Below are 20,523 nucleotides of genomic sequence, written 5' to 3'. Positions count from 1 at the left end.
GTATGCCTCTTACCTGGAGGCCACGTGTTCGACAACCGGCTAGGACAGCGAGGTCTACTCAGCCTACCTGAGACCAACTGTAGGGCTGCAGCTCCGGTCCCAAAAACCAATAAGTTTAATCACATTTGCCATGCGGCAACTCATAATCTGTAGGCCTTTGGGTTGAGCAGTCATCAAGGCTGCAGCAGCACAGGGTGAAAAGCTGAGCCAGAAGAAAACTAAATGTGATGACCTACAATTGCAAGCCCGTCAAACAGTAACAATGAACTATTGATTGTCAACCAATGATATGCATTCAGATGACAGATTCCCTATTTTCATGATCTGGTTAATATAATTACAATAATCAAGATCTTTCCTTATATTAACACCTATATTAGGTACTAACAGTGATCCCCATAAGGAACTTTCAGCGTCAATAGTTAAAACAGAGAGGAGCTTTCTCCCTAGTGAATCTTACAACCTGATTTAAAATCATTCCACTGTCTGTTGTCCATCTCAAAACATTGTCGAAGGTGTAGTCACTCAAAATATTCTATACCGGTACTATATCATCTGCAAAAAGCCTAAACTGCAATTCCATTCCTTTACACACATAATTATATACATAAGAAAATATTTCTCACTTACTGTTCCCTCATTTCTGGGCGTTGTGATCTTCCAGGAGACTATTGCTCAGTTGTCTACATCTCTTGCGGTCCTCAGCCAGATGTGCTGCAACACAGAGGTTCGACCCAGTTATATTCTTGATAATGTTTGACCATCGAGTGGGAACTCGTCCAAGATCTCTGTTGCCAAGGAATTTCCAACAATAATCTGTTTTTCTATGCTGACATTCCCACGTCACACAGTGCGCCTGAAGAATTGTAAAACAGTCTATTTTCTATGTTGATGGTAACCTGATTCTGGGGTTGAGCCGCTTTATAATTCGTATGATATTCTGTCCAAGGTATGCGTAACATTCTTTGTCAGAATCACATTTGAAAAGAATCGAGTTTCTTAAGGTCTGTAGCAGAAAGACTCCACATATCGGCTTCATCAGACTGGATCCTACTATCAAGATACAGCAATGGCCATAGCTGTTCTCGTAATCTCAGGACCACAGCTGGAAATGACCTGAGCACAACCAGACACTGTAAGGACATCTGCCCTTTCGCTCTGCTATTCTGCAACTGAATACGCATGCCCGGTGTGGTACAAATCTTGCCATGCCGAAGCACTTTATGTAGCACTCAACGAGACCTGCCGCAATATTACTGGATACTTGAGACCTACACCTTTGGAAAAAGTGTATTGCCTTGAAGGGATAGCATCCCCCGATATCCGCTGTGAAGTGGCAGCCAAGAAAGAAAAGAGAAAGTTGTTGACATCTGAAGCCCATCCTTTGTTTGGATATAAGCCACCACGCCAGCGCCTTAAGTCTAGGAAAAGCTTCTTAAGAGTAACCGAAACACTTGCAGGAACAGCGCAGCAAGCAAGAATTCAAGAACGGTGCGCCAGGAGTCAACATACGAGTATCAGTCAATGGATGGACCCAAAAGAGGAACTCCCTCCTGGCCATGTTGCAGATTGGGTGAATTGGAGAGCACTGAATAGACTGCGCTCTGGTGTTATGCGGTGCAGGGTCAACCAGAAGAAATGGGGTTTTGAAGTGGACAGTACTTTGTGTGCATGTGGAAAAGAGCAGACCACAGCCCATTTCCTGCAATGTAGTTCATGCCCATTCAGTTGCATAACAGAAGACCTGGTTAAAGCGAAGCCAAATGCACTTGATGTTACATGTTACAAGGCTCTTCGTCTCTGAACGTTCGTTCCGCTGTTACCGTGGAATACACACGATGATCTCTGTGATTGACCATTTTCCCATCATTCTTAATTTGTTGAAACGAAAATTCATCGAGGCTCCTCCTCGATAGATTCTTAAACATGCTGATTGGCCAAAGTACACATCACTAGCTGTCTTTAACAACGATACCAGGTAGACCGTCGGCGAGGAAATAACTTACATCACCCAAGTTATTCTTGCTGCTACTGAGAAGTCCATTCCGTCCTTCTCAGGAACTCCTCGCCGAAAACTCATTCCTTGGTGGAACGCCGAAATTGCAGTAGCTATCAAAGAACGCCGTCGCGCTCATAAACGTTATCGTAAGAAGCCTACTGTGGTCAATTTGGTAACATTTAAAAAACTCCACGCTAAGGCGCGAGTTGTTATTCGCCAAAGTAAGGAAGCTTCGTGGGAGAGATATGTATCGTCTATGACGTCACATACCCCATCATCTCAAGTATTTCGGATATCCAAGGATCATCTTCTGTACCGGGAATTTCCACTGCAGGCAATATCGTCACTGAACCGCTCTCGACTGCAAACCATCTAGCTCGTCATTTCGCGGATGTGTCTGGCTCCGAGAATTACCATCGTGATTTCCTCGCTGTGAAGCGGGAGGCAGAACGTCATCACCTCAGTTTTGCCACTCAGGCTTCAGAAGACTATAACGTGCCCTTTACGAAGTGGGAACGCTGCAGCGCCTTAGCGCTTTGCAAGGACACGTCTTCTGGACCAGACAATATCCATGACCAGATGTTGAAACACCTTAGTGAGGATAGTATAGTATATCTCCTTCGTGTGTTCAACCAAATCTGGATAGAGGGTGATTTCCGTCTCAGTGGCGAGAGAGCATAGTTATTCCAGTCCTCAAGCCTGACAAAGATCCTAAGTATGCAGGAAGTTACAGACCCATTTGTTTTACAAACTGCCTTTGTAATCTATTTGAGAGGATGGTAAATCGCTGACTTGTGTGGTTCTGGAGAAACAAGGACTCTTGTCCGAGTACCAGTGTAGTTTTCGAGCCGCTCGCTCGACCAATGACCACTTGGTACGCCTGGAGAGCTCTATCCAGGATGCGTTTCTCCGCAAACAGCATTTGGCAGCTGTTTTCTTTGACTTAGAAAAGGCCTATGACACCACCTGGCGATATGATATCCTTTCAGTCCTGCATCAATGGAGATTCCGGGTAACTTCCCAGTATTTATTGCGAATTTCTTGTCCCTCCGTCTATTCCGTGCCCGAGTAAGGAGGACATATTCGCAATACCACGTTCAGGAAAATGAGTCCCACAGGGATCGGTTCTTAGTGTTACTCTGTTCGCCATTGCCATAATCGGTATTGTTGCTGCTGCTGCTGCTGGTTCAGCAGTCATACCGTCGCTATATGTGGACAATTTTGCTCTGCACTATAGCTCGCGTAGTTTTGCAGTCGCAGAGCGACAATTACAGCAAGCTATTAGGAGAGAGGAGCAGTGAACCTTCGAACACAGCTTTCGGTTTTCCACCACAAAGACATGTGTTGTCCACTTTTGTCGCCAACGTTCTCTTCACCCTCCTCCTGAACTTTATTTAGGAAATGTTGGTATTCCTGTAGTTGACACTTACCGATTTCTTGGATTCCTTTCGATAGCAAATTATCGTGGGAGCCACATGTGCGGCAGTTAAAAGTGCAATGCACAAAGAAGCTGAATATCATGAAGTTTTTTAGCAGCACTAATTGGGGGGCTGACCCCACGGTGCTCCTACGATTCTATAGTGCACATATTCTATCACGGCTAGACTACGGCAGTGCAGCATATGGCTCAGCAAGACCAAGCGTCCTTGCGAAGCTGAATAGCATCCACTACAGCGGGGTTAGGTTGGCGACTGGAGCTTTTCCTACAAGCCCCATTGCTAGCCTGCTCGCTGAATCTGGTGTTCTGCCTTTACACCTGAGACGCCAGCAAATGCTTCTATCGTATGCTGCAAATTTGCGACAGATGCCACTTCATCCTAGCTATCATTGCGTATTCAACAATGGAAACAGTCGGCTTACGCTGCTTGTTCTCGAGGAACGCGGCCGGTTGGAATACGCTTGGAATGCAGTCAGAGACTATTTCATGTACCTTCGCTTCCTTGCTTTGTCAGACAACCAAGTGGGGTACTTCAGTGGGTAGTGCGACGACCTGAAATACTCCTTAATCTGCACACTGGCCCGAAGAAAAACACGGACCCTTCGATTTATCGGAGGCTCTTCCTGTCCGTTGTTGGCCGGTATCCAGGTTCAGTCGTCGTTTACACGGATGGCAAAAGAAAAGAAACACGAAAGTGGGTTGTGCGCTCGTTGTCGACAGTGATAGGTTTCTTTTGTTCTCCCGGAAACTTATAGTGTGTATACATCGTAGCTCTATGCCATCTGTGAAGCTCTGCGGTATGCACTGCCCGATGAACGCCGACACTTTCTTCTGTGTACTGACTCCTTGAGCTCACTACAGTTTATTGATACCTATTTTCCTCGGCACCCTCTGGTGCAGGGGGTCCAAGACCTGCTGGCCGGGTGTTCGGATGCCGGCACCAGAATTACGTTTTTGTGTAGAGGGAAACGAGTTAGCAGATACGGCTGCAAAGGAGGCAATTACACCGCCCCCGTTGCCTTTCAAAGTTCCAGCAAGTGATATTCGCACTCAGCTGAGAAGTCTGGTTATATCCCATTGGGAGATGGAGTGGCAGGCAATTCCACTTCCAAATAAGCTGAGAGCGATAAAAGGAACAAAGAAGATATGGAGGACTTTCCTTCGGGCTTCTCGGAGGGAAGCAGTGGTATTTTGTCGTCTTCGGATCGGCCACGGTATCCTGACTCACTCCCATTCTATCGAAAGGAGAACCCCCTCCGGTGTGTACTTGCGGCGAGTGTGTGGACCTGGTCGATCTGCGCCGTACTCTTAATCTCCCTTATCCTGCGAGATGGCGAGCAGTCAGCAGACCTCGTCATCCGCTTTATGAGGGATAGTGGTCTTTTTTATCGTGTGTAATGGTGTCCTTTGTCCTAGTGTATTTGTGTTAATTGCGCTTTTATCCCATTGACTTCGTTTTAGTTTGTGTTGCGTATTTTAATATGTCATATCAACGTCTAACGTAAATTATATATATATCTGTACTTCCAGGAAAGGCCTTATTCCTTTTTTCCTGTATTTCCTCTTATTTTATTAGATAATAAGGCATTGCGAATTAGATCCACTGATTGTTTTAATCTCATATTCATTTTTCTCCATCACCATTTTTTAACTCTAGTCAGTGGATAAATTTTATAATTTTAACTATCATCTATCATGTAGTCCATCTCGTTCCATAAGGGGTCGATAACCTTCGATGTTAGGCCCCTTCAAACTACAAGCATCATCATCGTGTTCCGAATATCTGGTCGTAAAACTACGTCCTGTTTGACCCACGTACGAAAAGCTGCACTCATTACACTTGAATCTGTAGATTCCGGATTTAGAAAATCTGTTAGAGGTATTAATAGATGATGAATTGTATAAAAATTCTGAAGTCTTGTTATTAGTTCTAAAGTGAATTTTTATGTCGTGTTTTCGGAAGAGATTAGTAATTTTATAGACATCACTGTTGAAAGTAAAAATAGATGAAATAGTAGCTTTCTTTTGTAAATGTGGTCTTAAGCCAATGCCTAACTTTATTGATCTTCTGCTCTATAAAGGATCTGTTATAGCCATTAAATTTGGCGATTTTCCTCATAATATTGAGTTCGCTGTTGGGGTCTTTCCTTGATATAGGTATTGTGAAGGCACGGTAGACCCTGCTATTAAACGCTGCACGTTTGTGTGTTTGGGGATGACGTCGACATGGTTATGCATGTTTAGACTTGTTCGTTATCAAGCTCTCTCTCTAGTAACCGCAAGCCTTTATAGATTGTATAAGTGTGATTTTTTTCTGTAGTCTTTGAGATACTGTGATAGAGAGTAAAACGCTATTTCAGCATGGCAAGAACATTAATGGTGGATGTACAAGGCTTCAAAGTAAACGGCAACTAATTTGTGTTGTCGGCGCCAAAACTCGTCAGTTTTGTATTTAGCCCAATTAGGTATGTAGTGGGAAGAGAAAGGAATATCTGATCGCTTTCTATCTTTGATGAGCGCTCAATAGGGAACATGCATGATCCGGGGTTTTAATTACAAATATGCTAATCTGATTCAAAATTTCATGCAGAATTCAAAAATGTGATCAGAATGTACAAATAATAACTCCAAACATGATAAAAAATCTAAATTAAAGTACGAAAATGTCACGTCACGCAAGTACGCGAGCTCATTGGTCTGACGTCATCGTACAGGTTGACTGAATTAGCAGACGAAAATAGTGTGCTGTGAGAAACAGAATACACTTTACGTATTTCTACTTTATGTTAGTGTCTGCTATAGTTAAATTCGAAGTCTATACATTGGATAATAATCTGAGTAGTATATTTTAGACTTTTAAAATAAATCTTGCGCAGACAGTGAGGCAGAAAGCTTATAAATGGTGTATAGTTCCGATGTGCAACAGCACATCGCATACCATCCCAAACAAATTGTTTATAAATGTTCCAAAGAGGCTAAAACTAGGGAGAAATGAATTTTGGCGAGCCGGAGAAATGCTGGTGATATATCGGAAAAGTCTACTTATTTTTTGAAAGATCATTTTAACGTAAGTTGAATTTGTTTGAATTTTCAATCACTTTTCCATGTCAGCTGTTCTAGTGGTAACACTTTGAATTTTAATGTATGATGCTTTAATTAAATGCTTCATTTACATCTTGGGATATGAAAGTAATAAACAGTGCATTAATTAATGCTGATTATTAAAGTATTCTCCAAACCTAACCTATGTTTTGGGTGATTCATATCAAGGTAATAAATCAAAGGGATTATGAACCATATTGACAGCTCTAATTATACCAATTTATCTTGGCATGCGACAGTTATTTATGTCTTTATTGAAGAGCTTACATTTATAAAGAAATTTAGGCTATAGCTAAATACTCTATAATATAACAAAAAATAGGCGTGTACGTCATGAAATAAAACAACGTGAATTTAACAAATATATATATCTACACAAAACCAATGCTCGTCTGTTGGGGTCTTATAAGTTAACAATGCTCAATTATAATAATTATCATAATATTAGTGAAATAAATAACATAATTGCACACAGGTGAAAATAGTGATGTTGGTGTTCAAAATATTATCGAACTTACCTTAGTTTTAGGTTACGGTGCGACGTAAAGCAACTAGCAAAAAAATTAGGTTATACAAGCCAAGTCAATAAACCGAAGGGTAAAGATACCGGGCGAGCTGGCCGTGCGGTTAGGAGCACGCAGTTGTGATCTCGCATCCGGAAGATAGTGGGTTCGGACCCCACTGTCGGCAACCCTGAAGATGGTTTTCCGTGGTTTCCCATTTTCACACCAGGCAAATGCTTTGGCTGCACCTTAAGGCCACGGCCGCTTCCTTCCCATTCCTAGGCCTTTCCCATCCCATCGTCGCCATAGGACCTATCTGTGACGGTGCGATGTAAAGCAAATAGCAAAAAAGGTAAAAGTCACCGTACCCAAAGACATTCCTTATTGAACGACTAAAATGACACCAAGACACTTTTCTTGCGTGATATGCTCAGCTTGTTAGAAGCCAAATGTAATTAATGTTATTGGCTTTACGCCCGCTTACTGCTTCTACGGTTTTCGGAGACGCCGATGTGCAGGAATTTAGTCCTTAGGAGTTCTTTTACGTTCCAGTGAATCTACCGACACGAGGCTGACGTATTTGAGCACCTTCAACTACCACCGAACTGAACCAGAATCGAACTTGCCAAGTTGGGGTCAGAAGGCCAGAACCTCAACCGTCTGAACCACTCGGCCCGACTTGTGAAAACTAGATGATATTTAATGATTCTCTTTCATGGGCCCCGGAAGTTAGTACGCCAGTTGCCCCAACCATAAATATATTTTTTTTCGGGAATGATAGATTATAGACCTATAGTACCGTACTATGATCTTTCTTTCTTTCTTTCTTAATCAGTTTATCCTTCATATTTGGTTTTTCCCTCGCACTCAGTGATGGATTTCACTTCTACCGCTTCAAGGGCAGTGTCCTGGAGCGTGAGACTTTGGGTATGATGATGATGAGGAGGAGGAGGGTCATTACCTCGCCCAGGCGCCCTCACCTGCTATGCTCAACATGGGCCTTGTTGCAGGATGGGAAGATCGGAAGGGATAGACAAGGAAGAGGGAAGGAAACGGCCGTGGCCTTAGGTGCCTGGAGGAGAAGTGGGAAAATACGAGAAACCACTTCGAGGATGGCTGAGGTGGGATTCGAAACCCCTCTACTCAGTTGACCTCCCGAGGCTGAGTAGATACCGTTCCAGCCCTCGTACTATTTTTTTCAACTTTCATGGCAGAGCCGGGAATCGAAACCGGGCCTCCGGGGGTGGCAGCTAATCACATTAAACCACTACACCTCAGAGGCGGACTAGTACTATAATGCTACCTATATGTTTATGTTGGTGCTGAAATCCTATTTCTTACTTTACTAATGTTGAAAGCCCGAAAATGTAATATTATTCTTTAATATGGGAATCAGTCTAGAAGGAAATGTTGAAAGTGATGTGATTTCTATCCAGGTTCGTAGTTATCCTAATACTATGAGTTACAGTACATTGCACGTATATAAATATGCCACTTAAACTGCGGCCACAATAGTCACTATTTTTCACGAATGATGACATGATGACATCTACACATGATAGATTGTCTGACTGTGCTGTTTTGAACCCTTCTTCTGTCATTTTGAAGTTATTCGCGATCACGGATAATAAACAATAGCCTTTTAGTAACGGCTGATGCACAATGGCTGGTAGAGCTGCATGCGGTACTGGATCGTGACGTCACAGCGCGCCGCTTACGTCAGAGGCCGTTTCACTCGCCTTGCGGAAAAGCACTTTTGAACATTTTTAATGGTAGAAAACATTTTTGAAAATTATGCATGTTTCCTATTGTCAAGAGCAGATCTTGCTTTTTTAAAGGGTTGTGAAAAGAAGGAATAGTTGCGTGAGTATCTACCATCAACGTGTGAAATTATCGGCATGCATGAATTAGGATGCTCATCATTTAAAACTCTTTACACGGAGCATAGTAGAGAAACAATTGAACAGTTCTTACGACATGTGTGCATGCTCTTTTATTGGTTGTGTTGCAGTGCATGTTGGGAGGTGAACAGCATATGTAAATTGCAGTGTCGAAATGACGTCAGTGTGAAAGAAACATTTGTCGAGTAAATACATCATGTCATTTCTATCTGATACTAAGTGTAATGCAGTTGAAAAGGCAGTCGTACAGTTTTATATATGCCACAAAAGAAAATAAACACTTTTACTGAAGAGTTGAATGCATTACCAAAGGCATTTTTGGTTAATGTAGCTGCGAATGCCGTAAAGAAGATCTGGGAAAAGGTGCCTCCTGAGTGGACTCAAGATCTATTTTGTCAGAGCTTCAAACGTGTAGTGAACATCATGAAGAAGTGAGTTTATCTAGGAGAACTTCAGTGAGACAATGTCGTACATATCAACTCATAAACTGTATCTCGGACCTAAAACTATCGAGTTGTCTTCGCTTATAAACACTTATCATGGCTGTGAAGAAAGTAAACAAGTTGTCACAGAAAAAGGTGAAGAAACGTGCTGGGATAAAGGTGAGGAAGCATGCTGGGCATGGACTCATTAATAAGGTGACTGATCTTCTACCCTTTGAGCTTCATCTTCTTAGTTACCAGTACTGTGGCCCTGGAACTCGACTTGGCGTCCACTTGGTACGTGGTGATCCTGGTATTAATATGTTAGATGCTGCCTGCAAAGAGCATGACATTACTTATCTTCCAAACAATCCTGAACTAAGACGTGTAGCTGATAAAAATCTGTATCGTAAAGCTATGCAGCGTGTGTCGTCACCTAATGCTTAAGGGGCTGAGAAGATAACAGTACTTGTCGTTGGCGGTGCAATAAAAGGAAAACTGTTACTAGGTAGTGGCATTAAACAGCGAAGATAGTAAAATAATCTATGTAAGAAAGGACAGAACAGCTTTACTTGAAGAAAAAATGTATATATCCTAAAATAAATACGAATTGTGGGGAGCCTCTGTGGCTCAGACGGCAGCGTGTCGGCCTCTCACCGCTACCGCAAGATACCGTGGTTCAAATACCGGTCATTCCATGTGCGATTTGTGCTGGACAAAGCGGAGGCGGGGCAGATTTTTCTCCGGGTACTCCGGTTTTCCCTGTCATCTTTCATTCCAGCAACATTCTCCATTCTCATTTCATAACATCTATCATTCATTAATAAATCATTTTGGGAGTGGCGACCCCATCGTACTAACAGCCTATATCTGCTTCATTCATTGCATCCCTCACCAGGTCAATGACTGGAAAACAGATTGTAGGTTTTCATTTTCAAATACGAATTGTGAAACTTCAATCAATCACTACTGATCTGCATTTAGGGCAGTCTCCCAGGTAGCAGATTCCCTATCTGTTGTTTTCCTAGCCTTTTCTTAAATGATTTCAATGACATTGGAAAATTATTGAACAATTTCCCTTGCTAAGTTATTCCAATCCCTAACTCCCCTTCCTATAAATGAATATTTGCCCCAATTTGTCCTCTTGAATTCCAACTTTATCTTCATATTGTGATCATTCCTACTTTTAAAGACACCACTCAAACTTATTCGTCTACTGATGTCCTCCCACGCCATCTCTCCTCTGACACCTCGGAACATACCATTTAATCGAGCAGCTCGTCTCCTTTCTCCCAGCCCAAACTTTGCAACATTTTTGTAACGCTACTCTTTTGTCGGAAATCACCCAGAACAAATCGAGCTGCTTTTCTTTGGATTTTTTCCAGTTCTTGAATCAAGTAATCCTGGTGAGGGTCCCATACACTGGAACCATACTCTAGTTGGGATCTTACCAGAGACTTATATGCCCTTTCCTTTACATCCTTACTCCAACCCCTAAATACCCTCATAACCACGTGGAGAGATCTGTACCCTTTAATCGAGCAGCTCGTCTCCTTTCCCCCAGCCCAAACTTTGCAACATTTTTGTAACGCTACTCTTTTGTCGGAAATCACCCAGAACAAATCGAGCTGCTTTTCTTTGGATTTTTTCCAGTTCTTGAATCAAGTAATCCTGGTGAGGGTCCCATACACTGGAACCATACTCTAGTTGGGATCTTACCAGAGACTTATATGCCCTTTCCTTTACATCCTTACTCCAACCCCTAAATACCCTCATAACCACGTGGAGAGATCTGTACCCTTTATTAACAATCATATTTATGTGATTACCCCAATGAAGGTCTTTTCTTATATTAACACCTAGGTACTTACAATGAACCCCAAAAGGAACTTTCACCCCATCAATGCAGTAATTAAAACTGAGAGGACTTTTCCTATTTGTGAAGCTTTGTGAAAATTTTAATCCTACCATACAGCATGTCCTAAAATACGAGTAGTAATATTGTTGACTTGCATGTTTAATCTTGTCTTATGATAAAAGAATGGAGAGGTGGAGTTTCGAGAATAAAAACTCAAGTTTTAAAGTACATCCTCTTTATTAATCCATGAACTGAAGTTGTTGTTAAAACCAAGCAATTTGACATACAGTTTGTTTCCACAACGACGAGTAACACGTTCGATTAAATAGTGATTAGGATATTTTGTTTTCTGCAGTTCTTCGATGTAGAATCCTCCTTCAATAGGCTGTCCTCTGAGATCGTGAAGTAAATATGTAACTGGATTAGTAAGCTTAACACTGAACTGACACTAAGAACACGACGAAGGTGAAAAAGTGTTTCTGCTGCATATGTAGCTTCCGGTTTTATAACTGTGTTGTAGAATTTTATTTTTGCATTTATTGACAGACTTTTTTGGTAAATTTCCCATGTTAATTTTAGTGCTATTTGTTCTTGTTCGGATTTAAATTTTTTCATTTAGGTTATGTGTTATCACTTCTCCAAGATATTTAAATTGAGTTATGGTTTTGATTTTTTTACCATTTATGGTAACTTATTTTAGTTGTTTGATTTTGGGGGCATAATTTCTGTTCTTTCAAATGATATTTTTAGGCCAATTTTATTTGCAATGTTTTGAAGTCCTGATATCTGGGGTTTTGTTTCGTTTACACTGACTGACAGAGCAAATGCAACACCAAGAAGCAGTGGTTCGAAAGGGATGAAAGTTGGGGAAAAAACAGAGACGGCACGGACGAATAATTGATGTTTATTTCAAACTGATATGCAGGTTACACAATGCGCACGGCATCGACTCAGTAGGATGTAGGACCACCGCGAGCGGCGATGCACGCAGAAACACGTCGAGGTACAGAGTCAATAAGAGTGCGGATGGTGTCCTGAGGGATGGTTCTCCATTCTCTGTCAACCATTTGCCACAGTTGGTCGTCCGTACGAGGCTGGGGCAGAGTTTGCAAACGGCGTCCAATGAGATCCCACACGTGTTCGATTGGTGAGAGATCCGGAGAGTACGCTGGCCACGGAAGCATCTGTACACCTCGTAGAGCCTGTTGGGAGATGCGAGCAGTGTGTGGGCGGGCATTATCCTGCTGAAACAGAGCATTGGGCAGCCCCTGAAGGTACGGGAGTGCCACCGGCCGCAGCACATGCTGCACGTAGCGGTGGGCATTTAACGTGCCTTGAATACGCACTAGAGGTGACGTGGAATCATACGCAATAGCGCCCCAAACCATGATGCCGCGTTGTCTAGCGGTAGGGCGCTCCACAGTTACTGCCGGATTTGACCTTTCTCCACGCCGACGCCACACTCGTCTGCGGTGACTATCACTGACAGAACAGAAGCGTGACTCATCGGAGAACACGACGTTCCGCCATTCCCTCATCCAAGTCGCTCTAGCCCGGCACCATGCCAGGCGTGCACGTCTATGCTGTGGAGTCAATGGTAGTCTTCTGAGCGGACGCCGGGAGTGCAGGCCTCCTTCAACCAATCGACGGGAAATTGTTCTGGTCGATATTGGAACAGCCAGGGTGTCTTGCACATGCTGAAGAATGGCGGTTGACGTGGCGTGCGGGGCTGCCACCGCTTGGCGGCGGATGCGCCGATCCTCGCGTGCTGACGTCACTCGGGCTGCGCCTGGAACCCTCGCACGTGCCACATGTCCCTGCGCCAACCATCTTCGCCACAGGCGCTGCACCGTGGACACATCCCTATGGGTATCGGCTGCGATTTGACGAAGCGACCAACCTGCCCTTCTCAGCCCGATCACCATACCCCTCGTAAAGTCGTCTGTCTGCTGGAAATGCCTCCGTTGACGGCGGCCTGGCATTCTTAGCTATACACGTGTCCTGTGGCACACGACAACACGTTCTACAATGACTGTCGGCTGAGAAATCACGGTACGAAGTGGGCCATTCGCCAACGCCGTGTCCCATTTATCGTTCGCTACGTGCGCAGCACAGCGGCGCATTTCACATCATGAGCATACCTCAGTGACGTCAGTCTACCCTGCAATTGGCATAAAGTTCTGACCACTCCTTCTTGGTGTTGTATTTGGTCTGTCAGTCAGTGTATGTCCACTGCTAGTAATGCTAAATCAATGGTGAAACCCAGGAAATTTGTTTTGATTTTTCAGCCAATCTTTATTTTTGGGGGACATTTCCTAAACCATTCCCTCTTTACCATTTCTAGAACACAATTAGAGACGTAATCCAGTTTTAATTTCAAATGAGACTGATATTTCACCCCTAAACTGCACCTTTGATTTGGTGTTAGTAAGAGTCAATTTTATCATATTTATTAATTTGGGGTGTACTCCAAGGTGTCTTAAAATTTTAAACGGGGATTATCTATGGATGCAATCATAAGCTTTCTTGAAATCTACAAATGTTATAACCATATCACTGTTCCTTCTCCATTATCAACTTCTTAAGACTCATGATCTGATCAGGACAGCTCCTCCAAGGTCTGAAACCTCCTTGATATTCTAGTTCTTTCTCAAGTTGTAAAATTATCCTATTATGGATGATTATTGAAAATATTTTTGTATATTATGTCTAGGAGTGAGTTTCCCTTGTAGTTATTAGGGTCGGTTTTGTCTCCTTTTTTGTGCAAGGGGTGGATGAGGGCTGTTGTCCAGTGTTCTGGCAGTTCTTCTTTAATCTAGATAGAGACAAGTTGTTGCTGATCTTCCTGCACATTTCCAGATTTCCGCAAAGGTCTGATCCCCTCCTGGCGCTTTGTACTTTTAAATTTATTCAGTGCTTGGTAGACTTCCTTTATTGTTGGGGGATTGATGTTCTCTGGTGGTGTTTTTATTGGGGTGTTGGTGTCCAAATGAAGGGCTTATGTAGGTTCCTCACAATTTAGAAGCTTGTTGAAATATTTAGCCAGAATTTCTGCATTGTCTTCATTGTTTTGAGCCAGCTTACCATTTTCATCCTTCATCAGTAGGGTCGGGGGTTCATATTTTCGGAGCTGTTCCCTGATGGTTTTGTAGTAGTGACTTGCTTGAGTTTTATTGAATTTCTCTTCAATTAATTGCAATGTGACCTTATGGGAGCCAGGTCTTCTGCAATTTGTTTAAAGCTGTGTACTAAGTCTTCAAGTTTATTTGTGATTTTTATTTTTCAGATGCTTTTTTTTTGGGGGGTAATTTTCATTGTTGATTAGCTGGGTAGGATCTATTTTTCTTTTAGTTTTAGGGGCTTGCTTTTGTTGTCTCCTCTGGGGAGTTAAAACACTTTAATGAATTATACATTTCAAAGGCAACCTTTTTATGAAAACGTTTGTATAACACACACTCGAAATAAAATTTACAATAAACAAATTGAATTTTATATTGACTTGTTAACAGTCACATTTCACGTTCCGAAACATTAACTGATACGTATTTTCTAGCTCTGATTCAATGACCCATGAAAAGTATATCTAAGTCATCGTTTCTCTTTTCAGTTCTTCCTTAAGAACCCTGTATCTGTGGTGCAGTCTAATTTAAAATACTGCTTTAAGAGAAGTTTTGCCATGCTGGCATAATGGGATTCCCCACTGAACTCGGTAGCAGTAAATAAATGACTGTTACTGTATAACAACTCCTCTGCAAATGACTAGAGAACTCAGCCTGTAACATTAACATACAGTTTATGTTAGCTTCGTGACAGTGACTTTTTTCTTAATACTTTTTCAGCCATGTGCTTTTGCACAACATAATGAGCTGGATAAAGATACTATATTTTACAAATTTCTAGGCAATATGTCCTTTCTTCTCTTCAGAACACTGAGCAAACATAACTTTCCATCAGTCATGGCATTTAATTTTCTTACCCACATCACGGATGTCATTTCCTGCAATGACTCATCAACATTTTCAGAGTCCTTGGTGAGTACCTTGTAGCACAGTGATAATGATCAGTATAGGTGCTGTCTTCATAAGGATTCATAGTACATAGATAAGAAAAGTACAACACTTCCTGGTGGTTTACAATTTGCAGTGGTCAGTGAATCAATCTGCCCCACTAAACACTTCCTCTATGCTGATCTGAACTGCTCTGCATTGGGATTATTTCTGTTCCCTCCTCCCCTATTATGTATAATGAGAAGAGCAATTATATATTGTAGGTAATGCCTAGGGCAGCAAATCTCTCCTGTCATTAACTAAACACTCGACCACACAGAGAAACGGGACAAGGGTTCGACACACATACAAAATGTTCTGAACAGAGAGTAGTTTGCTGCTTAGGATACCATTTGTCTTTCTTCATGTTATTTACCCACTGCGTAGTCAGCTATTTGTATGTTAGTGAGAACCTGTGACGATAATTTGTGCTTTACAGTGGCGGAAATTAAGACGATATTTTAATATACGTAGCCTTCTTATAATATAAAATAAATGAAGTTACCTGAGATCAGATACACTGTTTGATTTGCTCGAACAAAAGTGTGCGAAACAGAATGCAGGCATATTCACACTTCCATAAATAAAGCCAAACTATAAATAATTTCTATCAACGGTGACCTTGACACACATCTGAGATTACTCAGACATCTGTTTTTGTTGGCTGGTACATTTATACCATGGCGGCTGTAGTATTGCTTGCCTCCGTCTGGAACTCTAATAGAACTGCTATAGTCACTCTATATTTGTGCTTTACAGTGGCGAAAATTAAGATGATATTCTAATATACGTAGCCTTCTTATAATAATGGGATTAACACAATCTATTATCATATGCAAGAAATACTCTATTATATTTATGAGCATAAGAATTGTATGCATACAGCCAAATGGTCCAAAATTCATCATGCATAAGCCTGGTAACATGATGTAGAATTGCAAGTCCACAGTTTTAATTGTATATCTTGAGTTAAGAAACTTTGTTTTGTTGCTTTTCTTTTGTGAGGTGTAGTCTCTCTTCAGTAACCAGCAGTAATCTGTCAGCATGCTTTGGTTCCATTTCTCTTCATATCTGCCTTCAATTTCCTTTAGATCCTGGCAACATCTTTCTCCTTGCATTACTAGGTTCTCAGGGAAATAGCCCAGATATGAACGTAACATGTGCATCTTTAAGGTCATATTACAGCCTAAATCTTGGAAAGAAACACTCATTCTGTCCACCATTTGTTCATAGTCTGGATCTGTTGTATTGCTGAGAAACTTTTTGACTATATCCTGGAATGCTTTTCATGCCGAACATTCTGCTACTCACATACAGTCTTCAAAATCAGTCTCAGACAGAAGATTTCTGATAAAGATACCCTCTTTGATTTCAGTATTACTGATGCCTGGGAATCAACGACACAGATTGCTTCCATCTTCATTGTTTATAGCCTTAACGAATTGCTTTGTTAAGTCCTAGTTTGATATGAAGTGGAGGTAACAGTATATTGAACTTGTCAACATGACTTTCTTATTTTATGTTTTTCAAGCCAACAATCCACTGTCTATGTGGCGGCCATTCCTTTTGAATTCAGTGCTGCGACCTTACTCGACTGTCCCACTCACACAGAAAACAGTGATGTTTTGTGGAACCTGCTTGTAGAGCAGCAAGAAAACCTATCACTTTAAAGTCACCACACGTGTCATTTGTGTTCCTCATACTTTACACGTCATCATCTCAAGATTTTTGTATATTACTCTCAGATTAACTGAATGAGCAAAGGGAACTGATGCAATTTGTTTTCATTGTGAAGAAGAACACGCTTCAAACAACGCTTCAAGGTATCAATAAAAAAGTCTCCAGAACAGTCTCCATAATGTGGCACTCCTAGTTTCAGCATAACCTCCGGAACGCTGTTGCACTAAACCGAAGTTCCCTCATCAGAAAAGGGTAAACATTCTTCTTCACGATGTTTGTACCAATGGCACATCGTTCCTGGTACCAAGATGTTCCTTTCACAGAGTCTAGACTCAAGCACCTTGGCAGATCCCTTTGTAAGACCAACATGTCGAACTAAGTCACTTCATGCACTTTGCTCGAAAAGTTTGGTTTCTTTCCCAGCAACTTCTGGTGAGTAATCACAGTTAAAGTTAGCACCGGTCATTTCCGCCTCATCTTCAGAAGAAGAGCCATCATGTAATTGTTCCAGATGCTGCGGTACTCGTACATCAGCACCATGAGGAACAGATAGAATATATTACTTTTGTTCCTGCTGTTAAACCCTTCACATTCACCATACAGAAGTAGGAGTGAGAACAGCAGCGTTGTTTGTTCACCGTCCGCCTACTGTATGCACAGTAGGCCTTTCCAAGGAATTGTGCCGCTGTTTTATCAGCAGGAAAAGTACACACGTAGCATGTTGATATATAAGTTCAATATATACATTAACCCAGTATGTCACTCATGTACAGGACACAACCTCTTCTCATTAGCAAGCTAAGTCTGAGCCAGACTGAAGCGCAGAAAGCGCTGCAACAGAATGCTGCTAATCATCAAAACCTGCTGTGTTGTACAGTGTTGTCATCTCTAAGTTGTGACAGTGATAATGTAGGGTTGCCAGATGGCTGTAGGTATTCAAATGAATAAATAAATTCAGAAAAATACTTGTTTTAGGATGCAAAATACCATAAACACCGGTACAAAACAGATCAATATGTTTCATAACATACGATTTCGGCAGGGGGAAAAGCACAGAACCGCAAGATAAATCACGTGGCCTACAACTCTGACAAAACTACGTACAGGAACGATGTTAACAGGGCGGGAACAAGAAACTCAATATTTCGTCCCGATTAACGGAGTCGCAAGACTAGTCGCTAGACTCTCTCGCTCGTAGGACGATTGCCGTCCTGAATTCCCAGCTGTAAAACACTCACGATGCTGTAGTAAGTGGGAAACATGATACACGAAGGGGATGGATGATACACTTGCCAAATAAATGCACTTGAAAATGAGGTTGCGTAAATTACACAAGCACAGAATAATTTATCCTAGGGGAAGATTATAGGCCGTACCGAGGTTATACTGGTAAAAAATAGGAAGAAATAAAAATAAATAGGAAAATCTGAAGACGAGTTAAAAAACGGAAAGTTTCCGGGTAAATTGGAAGGGTTGGCAGGTATGAAAATGCCTCCAATTTCCTTTTTCCAGACTCTGAAGTATATCTCAAATATGATCCGCATGAACTCATAATAGGAAAAAACAGGAAAAAAAGCAATTTGGCCATACGATAATGGTTGCGCAGCTGCGAGCTTGCATCGGGAGATAAATGGTTCGAATCCCATCTCGGCAGCCCTGAAGATGGTTTTTCCATGGTTTCCCATTTTTCACATTTGGCAAATGCTGACTGGGGCTGTACCTGAATTAAGGCCATGGCTGCTGCCCTTTATATCCTAGCCCTTTCCCTATCTTGGCAGAAGAGAAATCAACTGAAGTTAACCTAAAATAGTATTCAGTCATCACAATTAAATGTCTAGGAAACAGACAGAGAGCAGTAACTTACCATGGAAGATGCCATCGATAGCGTACATATATAAACAAACGTGGGTCCAAAATTTTTGGCTGCAGCCTTTGCCAGTGGGGACAGAATAATAATGGTCACTGTTGGCAAGTTGTGAGGTGAGTGGAATGAAGGGACAAACAGACAAGGGAATGTTCTTCCCTGGACTTGAGCACCAGTTGATGTCCCACTTCAGAATCTCTAAGGGCAAAAGGGTTGGGGGTAAATGTTTGAGGAATTAAACTATCAAACATTCATCAAACGTGCTTTGATGGTGCCTGGTGTGAATGGGGACAGGAAGATCTATGTACGTTTAGCTAGTGTGCTGCTAGTTAACCCAATGCAGAAAGCTCGGCACAGTCTGCACTGAAGCTGGATGAAGAACAGTCATGATGACCTTGTATGGGTTAAGACTTGTTGGTGATGCTACAAGTAAAAGTGGTGCTTCATGTATATCAACGGCAGAACTTACAGTGGCTGTATTCACAGGGGAAAGAGCTAGAAGGAACGGATGTTGGTTTGGTCCATAATGAGTGAAAATATTTTTGAAGTTAGGTGGGTGCCTGAAAATGACCGTGCAGCTTCTTGGAGGAAGATCCCAGGTGTTGGGAGAGGATGAGAGAATATACTGTAGAATGCTTGTTTTAAAATGTGATTATTTTTGATACTGTATGTCGTTAGGTTGCTTAGAGAGTGTGGGAACAGAGCTCATGGCCCATGAGATCTGGTGGTCAACCAATTGGGTAGCGTAACCCCCAGCAGTAAACACCTTCCTCAGGTTGTTGTTGTAGAAGGCACGGGCTTTAAGGGTTGAACAAATCCCATTACCCTGGATGGCAAAGCTGAATGGTAAGAGATTGTTCAGTGTGATACAGGTGAAAACTGTTATATTGCACATACTGTTGATGGTTAGTGGTTTTGATTTGTACAGAGGTGTCAATTCTGCCATCCTGCAGATGGAAAACGAGAGATGTAGTGGAGATCTGCCAAGTGAAATGGACACTGCAATTCGTGCTGAGGTAGTGCAGGAATGAATCAAGTAGGCTTGTTTCGTGATGCCACAGGAGAAAGAAAGGGTTGGGTTGAGTTGCTAGGAAATCCTTCACAGTTTTCCCATGAAGAGGTTGGCATGAGATGGAGCCATCCTGGTACCCACAGAGGTGCCACAAACCTGGTGGAATAATTGTCCCTTGAAAAGGAAAACACTGTGGGTCAGGATGTATTGTGTGAGGTGGTTGAGGAAGGAACTGCGAGGCAGGGCACCAGTTTGCGGTTTATTCAAGAAGGACTCGATGGCCTTAAGTCCGTCTGTGTGAGCGATATTTGGGTAGAGTGACATCAATAGAAACCAGAAGGCAGTTTGTGGCGGGAGGGGTGTGGGAAGAATGGCAAAACGTTCAAGAAAATGACTAGTGTCACAAATGTAAGAAGGGTTCAAGATGTTGGTCAACCAATGCAGAATGGCTGGAAACAATGGGGCATCCTGGATTGTTGGCCTTGTGTATCTTGGAAATACGGGAGACCCTCCTATGGTCCACGGAGTTTGATGTAAGTATTTAAGTTCAGAATATAATCTTGTGTAGGGTCTTCGCTGAGGGGGACATATGTTTTTTTTCCCTTGCTAGTTGCTTTGCGTCGCACCGACACAGATAGGTCTTATGGCGACAATGGGACAGGGAAGGCCTAGGAATGGGAAGGAAGCGGCCGTGGCCT

General features: G+C 42.2%; 1 protein-coding gene across 1 annotated transcript in view; it reads right to left on the bottom strand.

Annotated features, from left to right (window-relative positions):
* Nucleotides 1-488: 488 nt before the first annotated feature.
* The window catches only part of LOC136881174 (ubiquitin thioesterase otubain-like), a 111,603-nt gene continuing 91,568 nt past the window's right edge, over nt 489-20,523 (bottom strand). The window contains exon 7 of the mRNA XM_067153847.1: nt 489-714. Coding sequence (XP_067009948.1) covers nt 676-714 — 39 coding nt within the window. The 3' untranslated portion in view covers nt 489-675. The remainder of the gene's footprint in view (nt 715-20,523) is intronic.

The sequence above is a fragment of the Anabrus simplex genome, chromosome 9 (genome assembly GCF_040414725.1).
Source record: "Anabrus simplex isolate iqAnaSimp1 chromosome 9, ASM4041472v1, whole genome shotgun sequence".
In the NCBI taxonomy this organism is placed as follows: domain Eukaryota; kingdom Metazoa; phylum Arthropoda; class Insecta; order Orthoptera; family Tettigoniidae; genus Anabrus; species Anabrus simplex.
Note: the sequence above shows the minus strand (reverse complement) of the source record. Positions and strands in the feature narration are given on the sequence as shown.